Source organism: Delphinus delphis, chromosome X (assembly GCF_949987515.2).
Source record: "Delphinus delphis chromosome X, mDelDel1.2, whole genome shotgun sequence".
Classification (NCBI taxonomy): domain Eukaryota; kingdom Metazoa; phylum Chordata; class Mammalia; order Artiodactyla; family Delphinidae; genus Delphinus; species Delphinus delphis.
In genome coordinates this window covers 13,761,852-13,788,455 of record NC_082704.1, presented here as the reverse complement: position 1 = coordinate 13,788,455, position 26,604 = coordinate 13,761,852, and the positions used below count along the sequence as shown (strand labels likewise).

The following is a 26,604-nucleotide window of genomic DNA, read 5'->3' as shown; positions in this document are numbered from 1 at the left end:
ACTGCCCAGGGGAGACGTTGGTTATGAATTTAGTCTTTCATATGAAATACTGTTATTGAGTCATCAAGAATTAACCCCTTCCAAGATTTAAAGGAATTAATTCTCCCATTCTGTTGTCTAGCACCTTGATGGTTTCATCTTTTTACATTTAAATTTTTGATCCATTTGGAGTTATCCCGGTGGAATGCATCAATCCAACTTCAATTTTTTTTTCTAGATGGCCATCCAGTTTTCATGCCATTTATTGACCAGTATATTTTTTTCTCCACTGTTTGCAGATGACACCTTTATCTAAATTCCTGGATATATTTGGGTCTATTTCTGTACTCCAATTCTTTTCCATTGGTTTGTTCACAGGCCAGTGGCACATTATTGGAGTTATATAAAAGTTTTAAGTTCTGGAAAAATTTCTCCCTTTACTCTTCGAGTTTTCCTGGCTATGCTATTTCTTCATATGAACTCTAGAGTCAACCTGTCTAGGTGAAAAACAAAAATACCAAAACTTTGTGGTATTCTTTTTGGGATCATGTTAAATTTACGTAACTTAGAAAGATAGGAAATCTTTATGATGTTAAGACTACACATCCAAGAACATCCCAGATGTCTTTCCATTTGTTCAGGTCTAGTTTTGTGTTTCCCAGGAGTGTTTTAGTTTCCCTTATAAAAGTTTCGGGACTTTAAGTTTAAACCTAGGTTTTTTTAATTTAATTTTTTTGCTATTGTAAATGGACTATTCTCTATATCTTCTAACTGGTGTTTGTATGCATGTGCGTATCTATGATTTGTTACCTTGGAGTGGGGTTTTCTAACTATGATTCAAAATCCAGAAGTCATAAAAGATTCATAAATTCAACGACTCCAGAATAAGTTTTGCATGGTAAAGACACCATAAACAAAGTCAAAGAAAAATGATAAACTGAAAGGAAATATTTGCAACTCATATCACAAAGAGTTCCTACAGCCAATAAGGAAAAAAACCACCCACCCACCAGAAAGCAGGGGGTGTGGGACCAAAGATGTGAATAAGCTCTATGAAAAGATGGTCAACCTCACTTTTAAGTTAATAAAAATTAAAACTACACAGATATACCATTTCTCAGCTATCAGATAGGCAAAACACATAGCTAATGAGACTGTGGAATGCACTCTCATGCGTTACTGGTAGAACTAGTCAGGAACTGGTAAAATGAATTATGCTATAAGCCATGCAAAATATTATGCAGCTGTAATAAGAAGGAGGATACTCTTTACTGATATAGAAAGTTCTTCCTGGATATAGCGTTAAGTAGAAAAAAGCTAGGTGCAGTACAGTATGTAGAACATGTTACCATTTATATATAAAAGCATTAAAATAAGAATATATATTTGGAGAAACAAACGAAGTATATATAAACTCATAAAAGTGGTCACTTGTGGGCTTCCCTGGTGGCGCAGTGGTTGAGAGTCCGCCTGCCGATGCAGGGGACACGGGTTCGTGCCCCGGTCCGGGAAGATCCCACATGCCGTGCAGCGGCTGGGCCCGTGAGCCATGGCTGCTGAGCCTGCGCGTCCGGAGCCTGTGCTCCACAACGGGAGAGGCCACAACAGTGAGAGGCCCGCGTACCGCAAAAAAAAAAAAAAAAAAAAAAAAAGTGGTCACTTGTAAGGAGCTGTGTGGACAGGGAACGGGGTGAACAGGGATGGTGAGGAGAGATTTTTCACTGTATACCTTTTTACAGTTTTTGATTTTTGAAGCACGTAACTGTTACCTATTCAAAAACTGTAAAAACAAATTAACTCCTTTGGTAAATTTAAAAACTTAAGACATTTTAGCTCACATATTTCACTTCTTATTTTTGCTTATTTAACTCACAGGAATAGGAGACAGCTTTGGGAAATAGGAGACTTTGAGTTCCTCAGAGATATACCGAAACAAAATGTGTCAATCGTTGTGAAACTTAGGTCTCCATTTTCTTTTATTTTTTTAAAGTAATTTCTGTTCTTTACAATGTGTTATCACATGCACACACACATGTGCGTGCACCTGCACACGCACACACGCACACACGCGCGCGCACGCACACACACGCGCGTGCACACACACACGCGACTTGAGATGGACAGAGAAAGAAGGATAACCTTCAAACACAAGGGATTTTTTTTACAAAGTTCAAAATAGATTACATTTATGTGCTTTTTAGTCATTACACAACATACAGGCATGATTCATTTAATGATTTATGCTCCCCAAATGGTTAAACAATGAGGATTTTCTATGAAAGAGTATACGTAAAAGCTTTTACTTTAGAAGCAAAGTACTGTTTCCTGCAAAACCCAACCTCAGGCATACATCTCGTGTTTACATATATTCCTTAAGAATACTACAGTAGCAGTGCATAAGTTCATTCTGTAAAAAGATCTGGAAGATGATTTTCAAGAGACTCAATGCATTGTGCTCTCAGATAAAAATCCTAAGTCAAAAGATCAGATACTATAACAATAACAGTTAAAACTGCATATATATGTTAGAGATCAGAAGAGGCTATAAAGAAATGTACATAGTTGTGCTTTGGGGACTTTTTTTGGTAAAGTTGTTTTAATAATAAATACAAACTTAAAAAATGTCTCAGTGACTGATAAAAAATAGACACAGATATTCAGGAGTTTTTGTACTTGGCTTAGAGTTTAAAGGTGAAAAATCATCTCCACATAAAACACCTGGCATTGGTAGTCCCCATCTGGGCCAGTAGCTTACAGTCAGGCAAAGGGCTGGGGAGAAAAGATAAAGTGATTTTTCCTCCTATTAGCATAAAGCATTATGCCTACCTTCCTTCAGAATTCTTAGACCAAACAGAATGGTCACCCTGCTTCTTGGTGGCTGGACCACAACCTATCCTGTAGTTCACCAGATGAATTAAATATGTCCTGTCTTCTGTGAGACCCTAAGATAAACATGATCCCTCAGTACTTTATGCTTTTTCATTTTTTTACCTTCTACACATTAACTGTAAAACTCTTATTTTTAGAAACACCATGGCGCCTGTATATAATGATAGAGGACAAGGCATAATTTATATAGTAACATTGATGTTCGTGGCTAGGAAATAAATATAATTTCATTTTCAGGCTGGTCAGTTTGCTCTTTTAGGCCTTTAACTTTGAAGGATACATGACCTCAACAATCAAAGTGAATTAGAAAAAAGATGAGAAAATAACAAATGTCTTAATTAAAGTCTTTTGCACGGTCGGCTTAGATATAAAAAGAATTTCTTCAAAAAATTTCCTAAGTGTCACTCAGAAGCTTCCTTGCTGTCTGTAACATAATGTGCTGGAGTCCTTGGAATAAAATTATAGAGGAATTTAAAATATATATTATACATTTGCAATGATTGTAAATCAATCAATAGTTTGTAGCATGTTAATGGGGTGAAATAAAGATAAAAGGCAGTCCACATTCATATTTTCAAGATAAATCTACTTCAGAAGTCAAGTGAATTCCTTGCTCATGTTCTAAGTATAGCCATTGTGATAAGACCTGAAAGAAAAAATTGGAGAACAGTTAAGGACATGCATTTTACAAAACCTTCCATTCAATAAATAATTGTTTGCACCTCAGTGAGCAAATAAAACACAGCACATAGGCAGGCACTCTACCAAGAACTCAAAATCAACTTGAATTTAGCTGATACTATACAGAAGAAATCCAATTTACAGCAATAGGCAGTCATTGGATAGATTTAATGCAATCACTAAATTAGCCGTAGCTAATTTTTTAACCATTAAATATATCTCTCGTTTTATCCAGTCAGACAACTATAATAATAGCAGACATGGCATTTTAAAGTGTCAGTAAAGCCTGCTAATTTCATCAACAAAAACAATGCAAGCCTGTTTGTATCCCAGGGCCCTAGGGCCACAAAGAGACAGAAGCATAGTATTTCTGCTTAGCCTGTTTCTTTTGAAGAGACTCCATACATAAAACCATAAAAAAATTTAATAATATAAGAATATCCTCAGTCCTAAATGAGAGGTTTTTAAAAAGTGAGTGACAAAGTACAGAGAAGGAAAATAATCACATAGGACTGGAGCAGTCAGAGAAGATGCCCCAAAAGGTCAAGCTGACGTAAGCCTAAAAGATGGACAGGAAAGATATAGAACACTATGATGGGCAGGCACTTCAGGTGAGCGAATGGCAAGAGCAAGGGCATGGAGGTAGGACCGGGGCTACAGATGAGCTTTGTGGGGATCAATAAATAATCTAACGCACTCTAATCAAGAAGTTACATAGGGAAGCAGCTAGACAAGAGTAACTCAGAGAGGACTCAGAGTGTGGAGTCTTCAGTGCCGAACTATGGAGTTATACTTCATTCTACGGATTATGGGGAATCACTGAAGGTGGTTGAGTAGGGAGTGGTGGTGGTGAAATCAACACAGGATGGAAATCAACCTGACAGTAATGTGATGGATGATTTGCGGGGGGAGACAATGGGGGTAAAGGGGAGGAATAGGAATAGGAGGGACACAGACAGAAGTCGGAGACAACTTAGAAGACAATTTGGAAATTTTATAAAAGGGAGCACACCAAGGAATTCTGAGAGAGAATACTGAAAAGAGTTGGCACCTCAGAAGAGGTGAGAGGAGACGATGAGGAGAGTCATTCATCACCAGAACCCTAATCCTTGACACATGGTAGGTACTGAATGAATGTTTGTTCATTTGAACTAATTAACTATAAGGTTTCAAGCCAGGATGACTGAAAGAATGATTCAACAGGAAACAAGGGAACTGGTTTAAAGAGAAAGGGTCACAACATTAAACAAGGCTTCCCTGTTCATCTTTATCACTGTATGCGCTTTGTATGTTTCCCTAGGATCAATTCCTAGAAGTAAAAATGCTGTATCATGGAATGTATGCATTTTACATTTTATACATGTTTTATACCACTGTAAATCAGCAAAAGGAAAATAACTGAAAAATACAGTATTAGGTACTAGATAAACAAGCTGAAAAGAACTAAATGTGAGCCAACAATTAAATCTTAAAATGCACTTTATCTCAACGTGCTTTTGAAGCAATCTGTTTTTCTTAAAAAAAAAAATCAAGCCACCACCATCATCCTACACACACATAAAGACCGCCACTACCACCTCCAGGCCATAAAAACTGCCTACACAGGGAGGGACAGAATAGGGGTGGGGCAATGGGAAGTACAAACTATTGGGTGTAAGATAGGCTCAAGGATGTATCGTACAACACAGGGAATAGAGCCAATATTTTGTAATAACTGTAAATGGAAAGTAACCTTTAAAAACTGTATTAAAATTTTAAATAACTTTTTTAAAAAGAGAATCAACTGTAATCAGTACACCTCAGGCAAGCCATTTAGAGATTCTGGGCCTTGATTCAGGTTAGGAATCCTTGGCTTACTGAAGTTTAATGTGAGTGTTTCCATAATTCTCATGTTTTTACAAATGTATTTTGCAGGTATTTAGGACACAGTTTAGTCCAGAAGAGATTTTTTGAAGAAAGAATGGAATAAATAAAAGAACAATGTATTATTCTTTTCAAGAAAATAAATTGCCAACACATATGCCCCAATGCACCTTTAAAACACTTACCTAAGATATAAGCAGCCACTAATTTTTGATTGACACTTAAGTGGAGGTAGAGAGGCACCAGCGATTCCACATCACCCAGCGTGGGAAGCATCAGAGCTGCAATACACACCACTCCCAGGAAGACAGTTAGTAAACTAGGTCCTGAGGAGACAGTTCTGTTTTCTGTAAAAAGATAAAAATCCCTAAGCTCGCTTCTATTTATTTATTTATTTATTTATTTATTTTGCGGTACACGGGCCTCTCACTGTTGTGGCCTCGCCCGTTGCGGAGCACAGGCTCCGGACACGCAGGCTCAGCGGCCATGGCTCAGGGGCCCAGCCGCTCCGCGGCATGTGGGATCTTCCCAGACCCGGGCACGAACCCGTGTCCCCTGCATTGGCAGGCGAACTCTCAACCTCTGCGCCACCAGGGAAGCCCCCTGAGCTTGCTTCTAAAAACAACTTAAGACAAAAGTTCATTCACACGGACTGGCCACCACTCACCAGGATTCTGGTTTTGCCTAACTTCTCTGATTCTTTCCCCATCATTCCCATTTCGTGGGGCCTGATCTGTTGGACTTATCTGGAAGCCCATTACAGGATGGAATGTGAGGTAGTGAGTTCCTACTGAAGAGAACAGTGGTCATCATCCTTTCCCCACTACCCCACCGGAATTCGTAGAAAGTGTTCAAGCATGTATTATCTGTGCAGAGAATGGGCTAAAAATAGATAGAAACTGAAGTTCTGGCATTTTCTTCCCATACCCCCAATGCACTGCTTGTGTGTACTCCATTTTGGAGCCCACTGCAGTAGAGCTCCACTACCTTCTGGGAGTATCTTTGGTAGGTCTCGAGACAGGTTTGGTCCTAATACCTGCAGCATCCTGCTATCATTTTTGAAGGTGTTAAGGCGGCAAAACGTTCTACTTTAATGTCATTAAAGCTGCCTATGAAAATTCTTGCCCTCCACTCTACCCCCATTTATAGCATAGAAGTAAGAAAGCAGCAGAAACAATGTCAGGCAAATATTATTCTAAATGAAATAAATCCATCACAGAAGGACAAATACTGCATGATTCCGTTTATATGAGGAATCTAAAATAGTCAAAGTCATAGAATCAGAGAGCAGAATGGTGGTTGCCAAGGGCTGGGTTGCTAATCAATGGGCATAAAAATCTCAATTATACAAGATGAATAAGTTCTAGAGATCAGCTGTACGGCATTGTGCCTATAGTTACCAATATTATATTGTACACGAACATTTGTTAAAAGAGCAGATATCTTGTTGTATTCTTACCGCAATAAAATAAAATTTAAAAATATTTATTATTGGCCTGCTATTCTACAGTTCTGGTTGTATGTGTACAATATTCATACCCATATTTTTAAGAAACCCACCAGCATTTTCTGTCTTACGGCTTTTCCCACTACCCTTCCTTTCATTAAAAGGAATAGCCAACAGCAACACAATCTTTGTGTTTTATTAATGAAATAATGCTGTTCATTTTATTATTAGATGCAGCTTTTCTAAATTATTAATACCATAGCGGTTGTGTGAAGTTTAATTGAGCCTCACCAAAGACAGATAGGTGAAAACAAATTCAATTTTTATAGTGATTATTGCTTGAGATGAAACAATAGCATAAATGCCCAAAAACAAGTCTATCTTTTGCTAACGAATGTAGTACTTTATATTTATATTTGTTGCAAAGGTAAGTTTTCAAGGAAAATATTTATCACGACTACACTGTTCAATGCAAACCCACAGTAAAGATTATTTCAAGGAATTTTTACTATTTAGAGAAATTCCAAAAACATTCACATAAATGCTTGACATTTTTCAAAGTGGAAAGTTTTTCTGATACTACAGGGTTGTAAAAATTTTAGAGATATAGAAAACATAAAGGTTCCTCTGTAATCCCATCCTCCTAGAGATAACACTGTTAACAGCTTGGTATAGATCCTTTCAGATTTTATAAATGCCCATATAAACATGTAAAATGATTTTTTTACTTAAATGAGACCATACTATACATACTGTTCTATAACTTTTTTTCTCTCACTTGGAATATATATTTGAACCTCTTTCTATGTCCATATATAACTATCTACCATTCTATCAAATCCTTGTAAATGTCTGCCTGACATTCCATCTTATGAATATTTGTAATTTAATCAATCCCCTAAATGACTTTTAGGTCATTTTCAATTCTTTATTATTATAAACCATAATAAAGAACGTAGTTTTCTTAAGCCAGAGAGCACTGGCTCAAACCTGGCATAGACACAGCAGTTCATTAACAATGTAATTAAGACGAACCCTCTAAGATTCAGCTGAATCTTTTTAAAATAACTTTTTAATGACCTGGGCTTTGGTATTTTCTGAAAGTATGCTTTGTGGGTTTCTCTTCAATTTCTGTTAAATGAAAAAAAAGAATATATACATATATATTTTTTTCTGTTAAAAAAAGAATATATATATAATTGTATTTATGCACATAGACGAGGTCTAGAAAGTAACATGGAACACATGTAAGCAGATCTGTCAAGTGTGTGGGATTATAGGTGCTGGTTACTTTTTTAAATTTGTTACTACTATATGTCTCTTTATATAATACATAACTTGAGAAGAAATTTCTCATTTGTACTGCCTTTCACCACATTTTAAAATCTAAATCTTTCACGATACAGCCGCCAACGATTTTTCCAGCTAAACTCACAGAGAGACCCTCACAATCTTGTGGTACCTGCGGGGAGCGGGGAGCTCTACTGTGTGCTGCCACCCTTGCTCTAGACAGCAGCAGCCGTGGAAACCTTGTAAGACAAAGAAAACCAACCCAGCTGCCCCTACCAGCTGAGAAGTCCAGCCTTCCTAGTGAGGCCCGCGCACATATTTCCTGTGTAACTACTGTATGCCAGGCACTGTGCTGAACAAGTGATGAACTTGATGAACAAGACAAATAAGGTGTCTGCTTTCCTTGAGCTTCCTGACCAGGATGGCTTAGAGAGGTGTGTGGTGGTTTTTTTTTTCCCCAAAACAGAGACCACCATGTGCTATGCCAATATCACCTATTCTATTCATCTACCTACTCCAATTTTACCATTAGAAGAATTCTCTAATGTACTTCAGATACAAAGGTTCGTTATAAAAATAAAATAATAAAATGCTCAATTAATACACATTTGTATTTTAGGATGATTTTCGCTTGAATTCTAACAATTTAAAAATAAAAGAATATATATATATATATATATATATATATATGAAACAGTAAACTTTTAACCCTTATTATTCTTCGGCATTAAATCAGTCTGTTAAATACCAAAATGATCTGTAACGACCACTTTACTTTAAATTATAAAATTAACACCCAAAACCAAATGCTCAAATGGCCTTTCTTGTTCTACAGGAGGCATTTTAAAAGAGGAATCTTGCATTTCATATCTATTTATAAGTCAACTTCACTTATAAAGTTTGATTGGACATCAAAGTGACATTTGACAGAGATTCTCTTTCAGCTTCGAAACATGAAAAACTGGTCCTGTCGGTTAATAATAGTTGCTGAGAAGAAAACAATATACTAGTTACTACCTAGTTCCTAGTCTTGGTATCACCAGAGAATCTGGGCACTCCTTGCACGGAATGAGAAGACACTTGGCTCCAGTAAATCAAAGGGGCATTACTCCCTGTCTTGTCGAGATAAACGTTCTAAGATGAACAAACTGATAGGGATCTATGAATTAATGTAATGACAACTAGATGGTTTTTAATCCCTCATATATAATGTTGCAATTTCAAGGACAGCTGTTATCACATTCATATATCACGGTCAAAAAGTTTCCATGCTTTTCTATGGAAAATTTTATCTTCCTCCCCTTATAATAGGGTTGGAGGGAGATAATGAGAAGTTCAGAGGGAGGCGGAATGACGTCCAAGAGTTGACTATGAGGATCGTGTCGATGTTGAAAGAATATATCATAACACTCCTGAATATCTAAGCTGGAAGGAAATGAGGAATGGAGAGGGATTCAATTAATAGCCCACAGGGGATATTATAATCTACTTAGTTTAATTAACTTCAACTTTAATGAGATTTTTTTTTCAAAATAATATGAACAGTGCACCAAACTTGGCCTATTGCCAAACACAATCTCTCTCCTTCTTCGAATTAATTAAATGAGAAAGGATATAGGAAAGTCACAGAAACAAAAGTATAGAATTGCCAAATTGTGCTAGCATTATAAAGCACAGGGCCTGCAGTCTCAGGTTTTATAGATTGAAAAGGCTCTGGCAACGACTGCCCTCTCCTTATAACCTCATCTAGCGGGAGCTCTTCTCTCCGCTGAAAGGCCAGCTCTAGGCCTCTTGTTCGATTCTAGGTACCTGATCTCTTCATTCACTTTTGAAGTAGTCGACTAGGTTTAGAGCGGCAGGTTATTGTTCTAGTAATTATTCTTTGCTCCCTGATTCTCTTAAAGTAAGAAATGTGTAAGACCTCAAAAGGGCTTTAAAAACAATCCAGACTACCTGGTTGAAACGACTGCTCAAAAAATAAACTTTCAGTTAAATGTTCCTTTATTCTTTTTTCCTCTTCTTCCTTTTGTTGTTCTTTTGCCGACGGGAGAAGAGTAGCCACGACCTCTTTCCTTCCTAAAGCCTTCCTCTGGCTTTGCTCAGAAACTTGGAGACGGAATTTGTCTATTACACCATAGTGACAGGATCGAACATCTCTATGACGAATCACACTGGAAACATTAAAAAAGAACAAATGCTGTTTAGGTTTCTGGGGGCCTGTCAAGCAGAATTCAGCAAGAAATTTCATACATATTAACTGACTATAACCAAATACTCAAATACAGAAATTTGCTAGTGGTACTTTAAAAAAAAACACAGTATAACCCAAAAAGAAATGGGTAATTCTGAAATATTTGATGAATAAGAGTCATCTTCAGAATAATAAGTAAAGAAAAGTAAAAGAATGATAGGTAAAGAAAAGAATGATAGGTAAAGAAAATTCCTTTTAGCAATGACATTCTTTTCCTGGCTATCTGTGTACAGCAATATTCACTAAACAGGATATGTGAAATTGTTTCTTCCCCACAAAAGTCTCATAAATTCCTATTGCCACTTATTTATTGTTCAAGTAACAAAATAACGAACCTCTCCCTACACTTAAAATTGAAGTCCATGCACAAAGGCAAAAATAAGCAATTGAATAAGTAGGTAACACAGTAAGACCAATGCAACAGAAGGCTTACAATGCATTTCTGTATTTCTCTGAAAAGAGTATATAAAGTACTATAAATTCTATGCAAGTTATCTGCAGTGCCATTTATTTTACTTCATTCTTAATAGAGAACACAGAACAACTGAGTCAAAGATAAAACATTGATTAGGCAAGAGACTATATTTCTTTGCAATAGTCCGTGCTTATTACGTACTGAACGAAAATCAAAAGAAATGTGCAAAAACACGTCCTCAAAGATACATCATTTTATGGCTCTGAGATGATGAAAATGTATGCAAGAGAAAAGACTTCTGCTTCTCATTCTCAACGGAAGATTTAAACAAATACAGTTTACTTGGTAGCTTAAATTAAGGGCTGGTCATTGGATCCATCTGGTCACCACTAGTTCTGAAGTGAAAATTAAATATGAACAGCTTGAACAAACAATCATTTATCTGACACTCTAAGATGAAGTTATCTGGAAGAGCTCAGATAACCTCTTACAGATGAGTAGTTATACACTCGCTTCCTGTTTGTATAGACTAACTTTCAGTTTTATTAGCTGAATTATTTCAGATGAATTTATATGACCATTGTTCTGAGAGCATAGTATTATTAGTTCCACAAATGACACTATAACAGCAAGATGTTCCAAAGAGGGCTAAATTCCCTCTTATAGCTAGAGAAATTTAAAGGAATAAGTTAGAACTTTGCCTCCATAAATCTCCCTGCTATGAATAAAAGCACAACGAGGAAGTGTTCGTGGAAATATTAACACACACATCAGCTCCAACATAATGAATTATTATTTGGCCAACCTGTTTAGACTTTCTTAGAAACTTCTTAAAAAGTATGTTGCGGGACAAACTCTCAGCAAAAATTCAAAATATAATGAAGGCCTACGTGGGAGCAGCTTCAAGAAAAGATCTTTTCCAAGTTAAACACATAAATATTAACACACTGAAAACATGTTACCAGGAAGTGGTTGTGACTTACATATCCACACAACACTGAGGCTTTACTGCACCTGCAGCGTCAGCGACAACATACTTATTTGGAGTAGTACACAAAACTGAAAGAAAAAGTCACAATGGCCATTAGTGTTTTTTAAAAAATTAGTTTCTACAAGTCAAAAATTAGTAGGGAGTAGTTAAAATCCAGAAAATACACCTAGGAGACTCACCTTTGAACTTTAAGGCAAACTCATAGGGATTATACAGCGTCAACACTTGCTTATGTGTTGACTGGTCATCTGCATAAAATAGCAGCTCTGTGGGAAACACAAAGACAGGAAGATTTCCTTCCACTAACTCTGGCTGCCTTTTTTGTTGATGCATTGGCACTGAATCCCCCTTGCTGCGGCTTCAGTTTTTACAGTCTCAAATCTATTTGGGGCTTTTCTTAAAATCAGTTAAAAACTCCAAAGCATTTTGGCAATCTGGAAAGAGAAGAGAAAAAGCAAACTGAGTGATACCTGTAATCATGAGCCAGCTCTGACTAGCATGGTTAGCATGCATTATAACAGTCCCCAAATCATTTAAACATGCCTTTTGACTCTTCCGCTTGGCTTACTTATACAGCTTCTACCAAACTATGCAAAGAAACTTACACTTGCTCCTTTCACATTCAGGATATCAACCTATGATAAAGAAGGCTTCCTACTTAAAATTAATCACCCTCAAAAAGGTGAGATCAAAAGGATGTCACTCATTTAAAACCTCAGATTAAAAAAAAACGTTTTGTCACAACTGATTTTATGTGAGCCAATCAGAATTCTTAAAGATGAAAAAAAAAAATAAAACAAAGCAAGCTTCCATGATTTACAAAGGAAAAACACGAGACTCACTTTTTTAACATTTATTTCAACAATGCTTTAGTTAGTGCCTTCTGGCAGCATGGGTGGAAGAGTTCTCTTAATCGTTTTTTCTACCAAAACCCAAGACAAGGAAAAATGTCTTGAAAAGAAGACGCATATCCAAACTTGCTAAGCAGTCCTTGGAGTTTTCCATGAAAATTCAAAGTCAGTAAGCAGGCCTCGGCATGCAAGTGGCACGGTGCCTCCCCTCCTACATCAAGTACACAGACTTCATGAGAGCTATTTTCTTCCAACTTCAGAGACCTTTTTGGATTCCTTCTGGGGTTGTTGAATATGTTCCAGAGAGTTGTAGCCTGTGTGATAAGTAATGTTTCTGTATTTGTCTCCTAATCTAATTTTGATCAACAACATTCTTATTTAGCTAGCGCCCTAAGTGTGGCTTTTTAAAATAAAATGAGAAAGCTAAAACATACAGTCACAGAAAATGTCTGATTTTCACCCTGTAGATCACACCTATAAAATACAGTAGGCCAAAATCCATTTAATACTTTGCACTCAGGTTCTCATACACTCAGAGAGAAATATAAAGAATGATTACATAGTTTGGTTGTTTTTTATTATTATTATTGTGTTATGACTGCTTTGCAATGTTGTGTTAGTTTCTGCTGTACCATTGTTTGGGTTTTTTTTGTTTGTTTGTTTGTTTTGTTTTCTTTGCGGTTCGCGGGCCTCTCACTGCTGTGGCCTCCCCCGTTGCAGAGCACAGGCTCCGGACGCGCAGGCTCAGCGGCCATGGCTCATGGGCCCAGCCGCTCCGCGGCATGTGGGATCTTCCCGGACCGGGGCATGAACCCGTGTCCCCTGCCTCGGCAGGTGGACTCTCAATCACTGCGCCACCAGGGAAGCCCCATCGTTTGGTTTTTACCAGCTATCGGGGCTCAGATTCTGATTGAGGCCTTGCCCACTTTTATCAAATAGGATACTGTATAATCATGTATGCAAATTTTTATTCTTTTCTCTCAGCTGAACATTATAGGCCAGGAACTATGTCAAGAGCTGCACAGAGATACAAAAATGAATAATGCACAGGCCCTGCCCTCCAGAAACTCTGCCCTCCAGAAACTCTGCCCTCCAGAAACTCAAGTATAATTGAGGAGACAAAATAAATATTTAAGCTACCTTTATTATAAGGCATACCATTGTATATAAAGCGCTAGGGAATTAGAAGACTGCATGAATAATTCTACCTGGAAGAGAGGCCAGGAGACAACATTTGGGGTGGCCCTTAAAGAAAAGAAGGATACGAGCTTCTGTGTTGGGGGAAGTAGGTAGGGAGGGCATTGAGACCTGGGGATCAGCATAAGGGAAGACACAGGAATGTGAAGGTAAGGGAGAACCTTGGTAAGCTCATCATCCACAGGCTGCCCCAGGTTCCACTTTCTCTTTGTATACTTTATAGCATGCATGTAGCCCATAACAGTGTTAGGTTGTTTTTTGTTTTTTAGGTTTTTATGACTAAGCTGAAAGCACCTATAGACATATTTATTAGTAATAATATTTTATATTTGTTTAATTCACAACAGATTACAAATTCTTTATTAATTACATATACTGAATGAACTGATCTATGTAAAGCCTTTAGCATTTGTTATAGGCAAGGCGCTGTTCTAAGTATTTGTTGTCATTACTAAATTAGGAAGAGACCAAGGTAGATAAAAAAATGCCAACAGGCCTCTCCTAGTCCAGTATTCTTTCCACTATACCAAACTAACTGGCCATTTCAATAAAATAAAACTAAGGTTATTCTAAAAAGCATATGGTTAAATCATTTTAATTCTGAGTTTTTATTTGCCATGAATTTCTTCTCTTTCCTAAGAGCCATACATATTTCTATTTGGATAATGTCCTCTCAGAAGTTTGGCATGTTATTTTTTTCAATAGAAAATGATAAGCTCTACAATTACTTTCTTAGTAAGCTTGGCTGCCAGGAATAGAACATCCAAATTTGGCATCACTAAATAATATTCAACATCTTATTCTAAAACTCAGTTAGAGTGAGAATTTAGCTTATGATAAAAGGTGACATCTCAGGCTTCCCTGGTGGCACAGTGGTTAAAAATCCGCCTGCCAATACAGGGGACACGGGTTTGATCCCTGGTCCGGGAAGATCCCACACGCCGCGGAGCAGCTAAGCCCGTGCTCCACAACTACTGAGCCTGCGCTCTAGACCCCGTGAGCCACAACTACTGAGCCCACGTGCCGCAACTACTGAAGCCCGCGCACCTAGAGCCCGTGCTCCGCAACGAGAGAAACCACTGCAATGAGAAGCCCACGCACTGCACCGACGAGTAGCCCCCGCTCGCCACAACTAGAGAAAGCTCGTGCGCAGCAACGAAGACCCAACGCAGCCAAATATAAATTTTAAAAAGATTTTTTTTAAAAAGGTGGCATCTCTAATTCATGGAAGATAGTTCAGTCAATAAATGTTGATAAAACCAGGTATCCATCTAGAAACACAATTGAGTTTATCCCTCACTCCTTATAAAATTCCAGAATTTTATTATGGTAAATTCCAAATGGATCAAAGCTTTAAATGTATAAAAAAAACAAAAGCATAAAAGCACTAGAAATCATGGAAAATCTTTTTAATAATCTTAGGCTTTCTAACAACCAGGAACCAAAAACTATTAGTAAATTCACCTATATAAAAACTTTTAAAGTTCTGCATGGCAAAAAGTTTTATAAGTAAAGCCAAAAAAACATGTTCAATCATATCATAGGCAATGTCTAACTGCCCTACTATATATAGAGGACCTCCAAATCATTAAAAAAAGACAACTCAATATAAAAATGAGCAAACACTATAATATTTTATAGAAAAGGACATACAAATCGTTTTTAAACTTACAAAAGGATGTGTAAGCTCACTCACAAGAGAAATACAAACTAAAGCTATACTTGAAATACATGTTTTTACCTGTCAGATTGGCAAAAATCAAAAATTTGATAGTACATGGTGGGAGCAATCAGGCATGTTCTTACATTGCTGGCGGGGATATAAATATAAGTTGGTACAACCACTATACCTGCCAAAATTGAATGCACCTAACCCTCAGATCTAGACATTCTACTTCTAGGAATTTCTCAGGCATAAATATTCCCCTTGTGTGAAATCATATATGTGACAGGGCTTTTTTTTTTTTTTTTGCAGCACTGAGGATTAACAAAATAATTTACGTGAGGCACATAGAATGAAGCGTGGCATGCAGTAAGAGCTAGTTGTTGTCAATAGCAAAAGATTGGAAACGGCCCAACTGGCCATTAATAGGGGATTCATTAAGTAAAGTATGATATAGCCATTCGTTGGGATACTAGCTCTCTGTCAAGAAGAAAGAGGAAGCTCTTTGTGTGGTGTGGATATGGACTGATCTTCAAATGCAGTATTAAGTGAGAAAAGCAAGGTGCGATGCAGAGAGTAGGGTATGCTACCATTTGTGTAGAAAAGGAAGATAAAAGACTATGTAAACCTATTTTCTTGGGTATGGGTAAAATATCTTTGGAAGGACAGCCAGGGCTGCCCCTGGAAAGACAAACTGAATGGCTGGGGACAGGGGTGAGAGGGGAGTTTTCTCCTGATACCCTTTTAAATCTTTTGAGTTCTGAACCCCATGAAGACCTAATTCAAAACTAAAAAAAAAAAAAAAAAGTTGACTCAAACAACAACTCTACTAGAGGCTAATTTGAAAAGGGTCTCAGGGTTTTTTTTAACTTTTATTTTTATTTTATTTTTTTGGCTGTGCCACATGGCATGCAGGATCTTAGTTCCCTGACCAGGGGTCGAACCCATGCCCCTTGCAGTGGAAGCACAGAGTGTTAACCACTGGACCGCCAGGGAAGTTCCAAAAAGGTGCCAGTTTTGAAACATAAGAAGGAATTTAGAAACAATGTGTGAAAAATCTGTTGATTGCATTTTCCATTTATGATCTTTTAATAACATTGAAAACCTTAAACTATGTGTTAAATAGAATTATTTTTAATTATTTAAAATAATTTTATATGCAACAGAAACTCATTACAATGAGAAGAACCAAGATTTATTTAAGATGACTTGAAAACTTAGGAAAATGTAACACTTTCTTACAAAGGAGTATGAGATGGTTTATAAATCTGGCTGGGGAATCAAAATTAAACACACAGAACAAGTGCTAAACTCTTGCTTCTAACCTCAGGAAGTTAGTTGGCATAGGTCAGAGTAGAAATTTTACTAGCTTTAAATGATGGCTTAGTAGAAATTCTTATTTTTGAATTTTGAAGCTTTCTCTTTATGAGTTGGATATTTTCCCATGAATTGTGAATAGGCTGTCTGTCCCCTAGTCACCATCTTAAAAGTGCTGAATCATTTTTGAGCAGTTTACTATCTCTTTTCGAATTTGTGTTCCCATTTCTCACTTATCTTGGCTACGATATAAATTGCCTCCCAAACTCCAACCAGAGGAGATTAGGGAGAAATTAGCACTAGGTCACCAGTGCAATATTACAGACTCTGCCAACAAACATGATGGAGCATGATACCTGCCTTTAATTGATGGTTTTCCGGAGACTAACACTTTCTCTTTGCTCTAGTCAATATTGCAAAATGATAGAGTGCAAAAATTCTGGGGAGAGATTATACACTAAGCCGGTAAAACCTCACTGTGAATCAGTTAATAAGGTTGCTTTCCAAAAGTCAAGCACACACAGAGTCAAAGGATGTCAGCTCCTAACCCTTCTTATTTTACCAACAAGGAAAACAGGCCCAGGATGGTTAAGGGTCTTACCCAAGGTTGCACAGGATATTGGTGGCAGAACTCTGTCTCCAGAGTCGCACTTCCCTATACAATAATCATCTCCTCTGCGTCTCAGTTCAAAAACCCTGCTTCCCTAATGCTGATGGCAACACATGCCCTCATCTCTAGGAAATTCCCCTGCTTTTCCAGAAAAGAAGAGTTCTCAAAGGATGATCCAAAATTCAAGTCTTGATGCATGTGTTTCCTTTTCAGTTTTATCAAGAAAAAAAACTGAGAGACAATTTCACTTACTAAGTTGCACACACTTTCTTTTCCTGATTGTGAAAGCAGAGCTATGGCTGTCAGTAACTATTCATTAGGGCGATAATAACCAAGGTTTATTTTATTCTTCCTCTCTGGACACCGAAATTTTACATATTCTTCAAAGCCTAGTACAAATGTCCCCTCTTTATGGCCTTCTGCTACTGCTCTGATCTACAAGCATTTCACTAATTTTATTACATTATTTTTTAATGTACTTACTGGATAGAGTGAATACATTGACATTTGTTTTGTGTGGACTAATTGTGACTCCCCAGATTTCAGTCATAATGCCGTATTGTTTTTCTGTGGGGTTTTTGTTTGTTTTGTTTTGTTTGTTTTGTTTTTTTGCATCCAAAGACTCAAGCTCAGCGTTAGGTACTTGGAAGATACTGAACTTAGCAGTTAACCTGCAGGTATCCACTAATAAATATCTCCTGCATCAAGAAACATTCCCCTTCCCCATAGCTGAACACGCTTCATCCACAAAAGACAGGCAAGCCATCCCAATTAGAGGAACAGTAACTCTATGGTGGCTGCTTGCCATGGGCTGCAGTAAGAGAACGGAGAGCATCGACACTCCCAGCTGCCTCTCCCCTCCTCCCTCCCTCCCATTTCCCTCTCTTCATCTCCACTGCCTCCCCGTGCCCAACTGGGCCAGCAGGGTTTAGAAATCTGAGGCTCTGACATACCCCTGACTTTACAGGGAGACAGAACCGCTGCGAGCTGGTGGTACAGGAGACTGCCTCATCCTCTTCCTCTGATCCCAAAGCACGGAAATGCAAACATGAATGAAATCTGAGCGAAAACCTTATGTGTGCACACCACCTTGTGACCAGTCTGCAAACTACTCTCCCACCAAAAAAAAAAGCCTCAACACACTGAAATCCTCACCCACACTTTCCACCATCAGTCCAGAGAGACCAATACCCCAAGTGTGATTATTTTCTCTGTCTTCGTCACTTTGGATGGACCAGAGGAAGGGAAAGATAAGGCTCTGAGATAAACAGGGGAGTTTCGAGATCTTTTATCCCCAAAGATTCAAAACCTGGACTTAAAGAGCATAGAAACCCCTTGCAAACCATATAGTCATTTGCCCCCCACCCCCGCCCCACCCTTATCTGGGGGAGAGGAGCCTGCAAGAAAAATGAAATAAGTGATCCTTGGGGATTCTTGTACCGAAGTAGTTCAAAGTTTGAAACAGTTAAGGATGATTTGAAGTACAGCCTCTCGCTGACACTAGGGACCCATCTGCTTGGCTACAGTGCACCAGCTACTTACTACCTGTGCCTGGCTCTTGTGTTTACTGATTAGGGCTCCCAGCTCCACCTTCAGGCCCAGCTCCCTTTTATCTGGGCACAGGGGCTATCTCTTTCCTCCATACTTGGTGCAGTCCTTGGCAATGGCCAACTGGATAGTAAACAGTGAAGAGCAATATGTTCTTTTGCTTTACTCTCACTGGTATTAAAACCTCTCTTTCCTTCCCATTTCATAAAGTCAGCTCTCCTCATCTCTGAGTTTCCAGTATCGTCTATTAGGCTTTTTAATGGCTGGTCTGTTCCTAAAATCGGCTCTTTCACAAGCGATGTTCTAATGTTCACGCTATATTTTTAAATGGTTCACTGCTCAATATTAGGCAATTTTGTTTTTATACAATTTCGAGGGGGTTTTGTATAATTTGATATCTTACTAATGAGATTGACTGCTACAAATGATATGTAGTGCTAGGCTATTACATATTTAAGATGTAAAACTTAAGTAGTGTACCTTTTAAGGTTTAAAAGAAATAAGGATGGGGCATCCCTGGCAGTCCAGTGGTTAGGGCTCTGAGCTTCTACAGCAGGGGACATGGGTTTAATACCTGGTTGGGGAACTAAGATCCCGCATGCCACACAGCGTGACCAATAAATAAAGAAATAAAGAAATAAAAGAAATAAGGATGCTCTCCAATAATGCCTTTTTTAAAACATTTCTTTCAAACTAGTTCTTTCCAACCCTTGTTGTATACTATCCCAATGTCTTCAGTTATTTCATGATGTATGTGCAATTCTCAAAATCTATATTAACTCATTATATGAAATACATATGTTGCTACATAGAGCACTCTCAGAAGTTATAGAATCACAAATTATTTCAACAAACATTTACTGAGCACTTATTATATACCAGGCACTGTGCTAAAGAATATGGAGAAAAGATGAAATCATGGTCTCAGCCCTCCAAAATGAGTCTAGCAGGAAAAACGGATATACATAGTAATTAGGATAAGATGTGACAAATGTTAAAATGCTGATAGATACAAAGCGCTCTGGGAGCATAAAGAAAGTGACAGTCTGCCTTAAATAGGGGTTTGCAGTAGGAGTGGAGGGAGACGGGGGTGAATTCCAAGGAAGAGTATGTGTGGAGGCATGAAAGGGACTCTTAAAATGAGCTTTGGCATTGCTTATGGTTAAAAAATAGCACGTATGGGGGAGCGGCAAGAGAGAAGGCTGGAAAGGTAAGCTGGAGGCAGATGGTGAAAATCTTGTAAGCCAAGTTTGAGAGTGTTTCTCAAAATGTCGTACCAGACTAGCAGCAGCAGCTTCACCTGGAAACTTGCTAGAAATGCAGATTCTTGGGTTCCCCCCAGACCTACTGAATCAGAAATTCTGCGGTTGGGGCCCAGCCATCTGTGTTTTAATAAGCCCTGCAAATGATTCTGATGCACTCTATGCTTTGAGAAGCACTGCTGCAGGCCAAGGGAAACCTCGGAAGGATTTGAAGCAGGGAATTGACTGGATATGATCTGACGTAGGAAACTGGTTGCCATTGACTAGTCAAGCAAAGGGCCTGACCCCAAAGTAGTTACAGTAAAAAATAAATAAATATTGAATGAATGTGGCATGGAGAGATGAGGGCCTACACTAAGGCAGGAGGAATGGAGAGGAAACAGATTTCAGAGATGTTTTTCAGGTGGCTCAAGTTCAATCAGGTGACTAGGGTATATCCATACAAATGTATAACCGAAATGGTTTTTATATAAAAGCAAGCTATAATTTTGTCAACTATATCAGCTACTAAGTGTTTTAAGAAGTGGTCCACACAGACCCTAGAAAAAAGGGGAGGTCAAGAGCAATTTCTATGTGTTCCCACAGTGTCAAGACCAAAGGGTGCCCTGGCTTGTACGTGAATCTCTGGTCTGCTTGGCAGTTCTACGTCTCCCTTTATTAATAAACTGGTATTCATATTACATAGAAATCTCTTGTGAGTTTGGTTAGTATGGATCAATCCCTGAGACTGACTAATAGTTTCTAGATGTGCTGGCAAAATTTAATTTTGAACCCTGAAAAGCTGAAAACCAGATACTGGTTCTGGTGATCTAATCAAGGTACTGTCAAGGTGAGACCCGGCTAGAGCTGTCTTTTTATTCAAATTTCATCATTGATCACATAGCCCACTTAATTCAGGAAGAAGTTGGAATGAGTGAAAGAATCAGACTTTGTACTATGCCCTGAAGATCAAGAAAGTCAGATGGAACTGTTATTTATAATGTTTAGCGGAGGCAATCTTCAATTCCCTGATAGAGGAGAGACAGGTACAGGTCAACCTATACGGTTAATTTACCTAATAAGAATTTTGCAGAATGCAGTTCCTATTTCTATTAGGATTCTGGGTACTTCTTGTTACTTGCTGCATGTTCCTTTTAGTTGATACCAACATCTTGCCTTATTTGACCAGCTTATTTTATCCAAGAATAGTGCCCAATCAAAAACTGCACCACTTTATGGAATCTGAGAGCTATTAGGGGCTCTGGAGATTAAAACAAAACTTTCATATTACACATGAGGAAATGGAGGGCCTCAAAGAGTAAATCACTTAATCTATTTATTGTAGGGCAAGATTCTCCAGAATGCTACAAGGTGGCAAAACAAGATTCAGAACACTAATAATCTAAGTTTCAGACAAGATTTTAAATTATTTTCCGTCTTAAACTTTTTAAAATCAGAAAAAGAATAACAAATTACTTCATTGGGCTATTAGAGGACTGGGAAGCTTTTCTTGCAGTTTCTTGTTTTCTGCTTTTCAGAAATTGGACTTATATGTAAAAGGTCCATGAGAAAAAAAATTGAAAATAAAAAATTTAGGAAGAAAATGTGCATGAACAATTTAAGGGGAGAAACATGCATTATGTTATAAACTAGTTGTTCTATTTTCTATCTTTGCCTATAACATGGTAACTCGGTACTGAATATTGTCCATTACATTTAATTATATTCTATAAATAAAGGAAATCCAAATAAAGGGAATTCCAAATTTTCAAATATCCTGGTATTTGAGTAAACCTCTTATTTTGAGAGTTCTAGAAATGCTTCAGAATCTAGTTTAATCTCGAATCCTGTTTGGATATGTAGACGTGAACAACTTGAAAGGCACATTTGGCCCCGTTTCCTGTTTTCCAAACTTCCCACTGCTTTATAACCAAATATACGTGTAATCTAAAAGTTGGTGTCCACTCCCTATTTAATATCCTGTATATGATATTTTCTCGGCAGAGACTTCCCAGCACTTAGAGGAAACAAGTGGACAAGATTTTCACCATCAAGAATATATTAAATCCCATGTGCGCCCTGCCTGAAGAAGTAGATTTTCCCCTTTTTGTCTGGAATTCACATTAAGAACACAATGCATTCCAAAAGTACAGGACTGCTTTTTAGGCAAGATCCAAAGGACCCAATGTTTCAGGTTTCCGTCCTTCTCTTAGTTCCCTCAAAGGTAAAAAAAAAATCCGGGACCTTTTTCACTTAACATTTTCCCTCTCGCTCCCCGAAGTGAGGTCTTTTTGAGTCTACTGGGGCAGAAATGCTACTTCAATCCGGAGAGGACAGATGTCAGTTACTTTACCCAGAGGGGACACCACAGAGCACTGACGAAGGGCTGGAAGGCTGAGGAGGGAGTATCAAACGATCCATCCTAGGACTTCAGCTCCACCAGGCTGGGGCCCAGCCTTTCCAGCCCTCGTCCCCACACCGGCCGGCTCCATGTGAAACCGGTCATGTGAGCCTGTTTACAGCCCAGCAGCTGGTGCAACCATCAGGATCCGTGCGGAGGTCCAGGAAGGGGGAAGACACAGGCCACGTACCCCTTACATCCCCCGCCAATCATTTCAAGAAGGCGTTTGCTCTCACTCCCAGCCTTTCCACCCCGCTTTCATTGCCCTCCAGCCATCCCGGGACGCCTCGCTCCAGCCCCGCCGATTTCCTTCCAATTGCTCGCCGCGGGGACCGGCTGGACTGGAGGAAGGACGAGGACAGTGTCATCCCGAACACGGATGTCGACCTCCCTCCCCCAGCCCTCCTCGAAACATCCGCCAAAGAGTTGTCCCTGGAGTCGCATCCCCGGGGCAACCGAACTCTGTCGGGCAGGCACCGGGAGGATCCAGAGCCAGCTGCCTCCGCCCGGGCAAAAGCGAAACACACACGCGCCAGCCCCATCCGGGGGCGGAGATCCGCGGGCGGCGGGGCAACTGACAGTCAGAGATGGGGCAGAAAGGACTCCATCTGCCTTCCCCCCACCTCCCACCCGCGTCCCGGCGCCACGGAGCCCGGCTGTCAGTCACAGAGCCAAGCTCGGGGTTTAGGTACAGCTCATTCTTTCCGCGGGGTCTCTTGGCAACGCAACTTCCACGTCTTCCCGAAGTCGGAGGAAGTGGGTGACGGGACGGTGGGGGACTCTCACCTCGGCAACACCGGTTCCTCGGAAAGCAGCTGCGACTGCTCCCTCCAGTCCTTTGTCAGCATCTCTAGGCTGCACTGCCTGCTGGGATACCGGAGGACTCAAATGCCACCTCTCTCCGCCCTGGAGGATGAGCTGCGGTTGCGGGGTGGGTGGGAAGAGGGAGAAGAGGTGGAGTCGGAGGCGGGGCCGGATCCGGGGGCGGGGCTTCCTTACTGCCACCTGGCCTCTGGATTTCTCCCTGCTGTCTCTGACCTGCCCCTCCTCTCCCTTCCTGCCGCCCCTTGAAGAGAAAGGCGACTCTTACAGAAGGCCATCTCTCATTGCATTTGTTAGGCAGTGACCCTTGACTCCTCCCTCGTCCTATTCCCCTACACACACACACACACACACACACACACACGCAGAATGAGGACAGTGGCTAGTTGATTCTGCCTCTGAGATGTCTTATTAACCCCCTCTTTCTCCACGCCATCCTCAGTGCTACAGGCTCTGTTTAGGCCCCATGATTTTTTGCTTGGACTCTTGCAGTAGCCTCCCGATTGGACTCTCTCCTTCCACTCTTGTCTTTGTCTAAACCATCTCCCAGACAGCAATCAGAGAGATTTAAGATGTATACGTGACAAGTTACTCTTCTGCTTAAAACCTTTCACTGTCTCAGCAGTATCTACAACCCCTTAGCATTTTATATGAGGTCCTCTGCAACCCTTTTCTGATAACCCAACACCTGAGCCCATCAACTGGCCATCCATGGAAGACAGTGGGGCCTGGGACAATTCAACCAGCGCTGGCTGCCCAAAATACTCCCCCTTGAGAGGAGGCCACACTGTCAGTAATGCTCATAGGCCCCTTGAGTATCATTAAAGAGAATTTTCAGAATTGAATTTTAATCATGTCCATTAAGGAGAGTAAGGTACAGCCACTCCAGGTCCCCTCCCCACAAGTATAAGGCCCAAAGAATTTCCCCCAGTTGTCCCACCTGAGCAATGGGCTGCCAGTAGATCTCCCATGGGCTCAGGCTTCGGATGCCTTTGCTCACAGATTCCCACAGTTTATAATGCCCTTCTGTCTTTCAAGGCCCAGTAGAAATGTCACTACCTCCGGTAAACCCTCCAGGATCGTCCATGAGAACCATTAACTCCTGCACCACCATCACAGAATGTTACTTTTTCTGCTTTGCAATTCTTCCTGACTTAGGTAATCACTAGTCATGTATATGTCTTCCTTTCTCTCCTGCCTAGGCTAAGAATTTCTCAAAACCCACCCATAGCTGGCAGCAGAATGCCTGATTCAGAAGAGACATACAATTGGATGAAATGAATGAAATCCTTCAACTTCACTGCATCTGAAGCCCTAAGTAGGCCCAGAAAGAATGCTAGGCAAAACCTCATATAATCACCACCTTCCCTTCACTAGGACATCTCCATCTTGACCCAGCCACATGAAACACAAAGTGGTTAGTCAGCAGAGCATTGCAAAAGGACCAAAGCTTGTACTTCCCTTGCAAGTCAGACTGGTTTGTGGTACGATATGTGGTTGTGGAAGATATTGCTGGTATAGTTCACATGACAATCCAGTGTAGAAAGATTTCACGGTGCCATAGAAAATAACTGAGTTTCCAAATGCAGTTGTATCTCCTGCTTTTGGGAAGCTTCAGACTTCTATTTGCTTCAGGCTGCCCTTGGGCTCCATCCACATCCCTTCAGACCTTGTAAACTGTGTTATAAGGTATCCTTTTACAAAAGTAGGCGTCTTGCTTTGTGTTGTTCCCGCACCATTTAATGCATATTGTTTGCTCTCCAATTACATTACAAGATACACTCTGGCGCAGTTTCCTCATCCATAAAATGGGGACAAGAATCCTTGTCCTACCCAGTTTACTGGGCTAATGTTAGGAGGTTCTGATGTAGTAATATTTATAGTATATGTGAAAATGTAACTGTAGGATGCTTTTCCAGTGTAAGGTCTGTTTTATTATTACGTTTTTAAAACCTTTACACTCTAACACTTAGGTATGTGTGCTTGAGATTCCACATTAGAAATCAAAGCCTTTATTGTGAATCCCTGGGGATAATGCTTTAAATCATGGTTTCCCAAATTTGCCTGAAGAATTACCTGTAACTGTTGACTTAAAGAAAGACACACAATATAAGAGTTGTGAGTTTAAGTTTTATTTGGGGTCTTGCTGAGGACTATAGCCCAGGAGGCAGCCATTCAGCTAGCTCTGAGGAAACTGCTCCAAAGAGGTAGGGGAGAAGCCAGTTTATCCACTTCCAGCTAGGAAGTATGCACAGTCAAGCATACATTCTTGGTAAAAGATTATTGCTATTCACAAAGAACAGATACCTCAAGTCAATGATTTTAACTGTGCGTTCCTATGTATTAGAAGATGCAAGAATCTGGGGTCATTGAAATTCTTCCTGAGATATGCATCTAACTACCCATGGGGCCTGCTTGTCCAAAGCACAGAGTGCCTCCTCCTGTTTTTCATCCTGAATTCCACTCAGAGTACACTGTCCATCAGCAAATGCAGTGGGTTACAACTTAACCCTTGTAGAACTGGGTGGTGAGCAACGCTCTTTGTTCTTCTTTGTTCACAGAGCCCTTGTTAGAAACAGATTTCCATGATGTCCACAAAAGAAAGCCACGAATTCAGAACTATTCTGATATTCAGAGCTTGGACAATTTTCTAATCCCCTTTGCTATGCGCTTCAGGAAGTATCTTTTCTTCTAGTTCAGACCTCGCTGGAGCTTCAGCACATGTATGTCTGATTTGTGAGCCCAGCTGCATTAGCCTGTTCATTTTACAAAGCCTGCAACTTCATGAAGGTGTAGAAAACGAGCAGAGAATTTTAAGGAGAGTTGCCCATTTTCAGAGAGTAAATAGTCCCTGCTTTCATATATTATTTGTATCTAAAAAAAAAAAAAACAGATTTCCAGAACCTACCCAGACTTATTGAATAAAAATTTCCAGGTAAGATTCTGCTCCAACAATTCTAAAGTGTGGGCTTTTCTACACCACTGACCAACTGTCTGACACAGGCTGGGTGTCCTATAATTCAACTCCACTCTGGCACTGTCTACCCACAATTCAACTCCACTCTGACACTATCTACCTGGAGATAGTGTCATATCCCACAGGTTAAGGGCTCAGTCCCACAAGACTGCCCTCCACTTCAGATATCAA

The 26,604-nt window shown here is 39.6% G+C and overlaps 1 protein-coding gene across 1 annotated transcript; it reads right to left on the bottom strand.

The window, feature by feature from the left end:
• Positions 1-1,946: 1,946 nt before the first annotated feature.
• MOSPD1 (motile sperm domain containing 1) lies at positions 1,947-23,529 on the bottom strand. The gene is made up of 6 exons (XM_060001774.1): positions 23,421-23,529; positions 11,986-12,240; positions 11,799-11,874; positions 10,103-10,320; positions 5,598-5,759; positions 1,947-3,514 (listed from the first exon to the last, which is right to left on the bottom strand). The coding sequence occupies exons 2-6, from the start codon at positions 12,137-12,139 to the stop codon at positions 3,483-3,485; spliced, it is 642 nt and encodes a 213-aa protein (XP_059857757.1). The 5' UTR covers positions 12,140-12,240; positions 23,421-23,529; the 3' UTR covers positions 1,947-3,482.
• Positions 23,530-26,604: the final 3,075 nt, after the last annotated feature.

Excerpts from the sequence above, each read along its gene's own strand:
- MOSPD1 (XM_060001774.1), bottom strand. The coding sequence starts at position 12,139 with ATGCATCAACAAAAAAGGCAGCCAGAGTTAGTGGAAGGAAATCTTCCT. Across the intron at positions 10,321-11,798 it reads CCTCAGTGTTGTGTGGATAT|TGTGATTCGTCATAGAGATG; the intron begins GTAAGTCACAAC and ends TAATGTTTCCAG. Across the intron at positions 5,760-10,102 it reads TGAGCAGTCGTTTCAACCAG|AAAACAGAACTGTCTCCTCA; the intron begins GTAGTCTGGATT and ends ATCTTTTTACAG.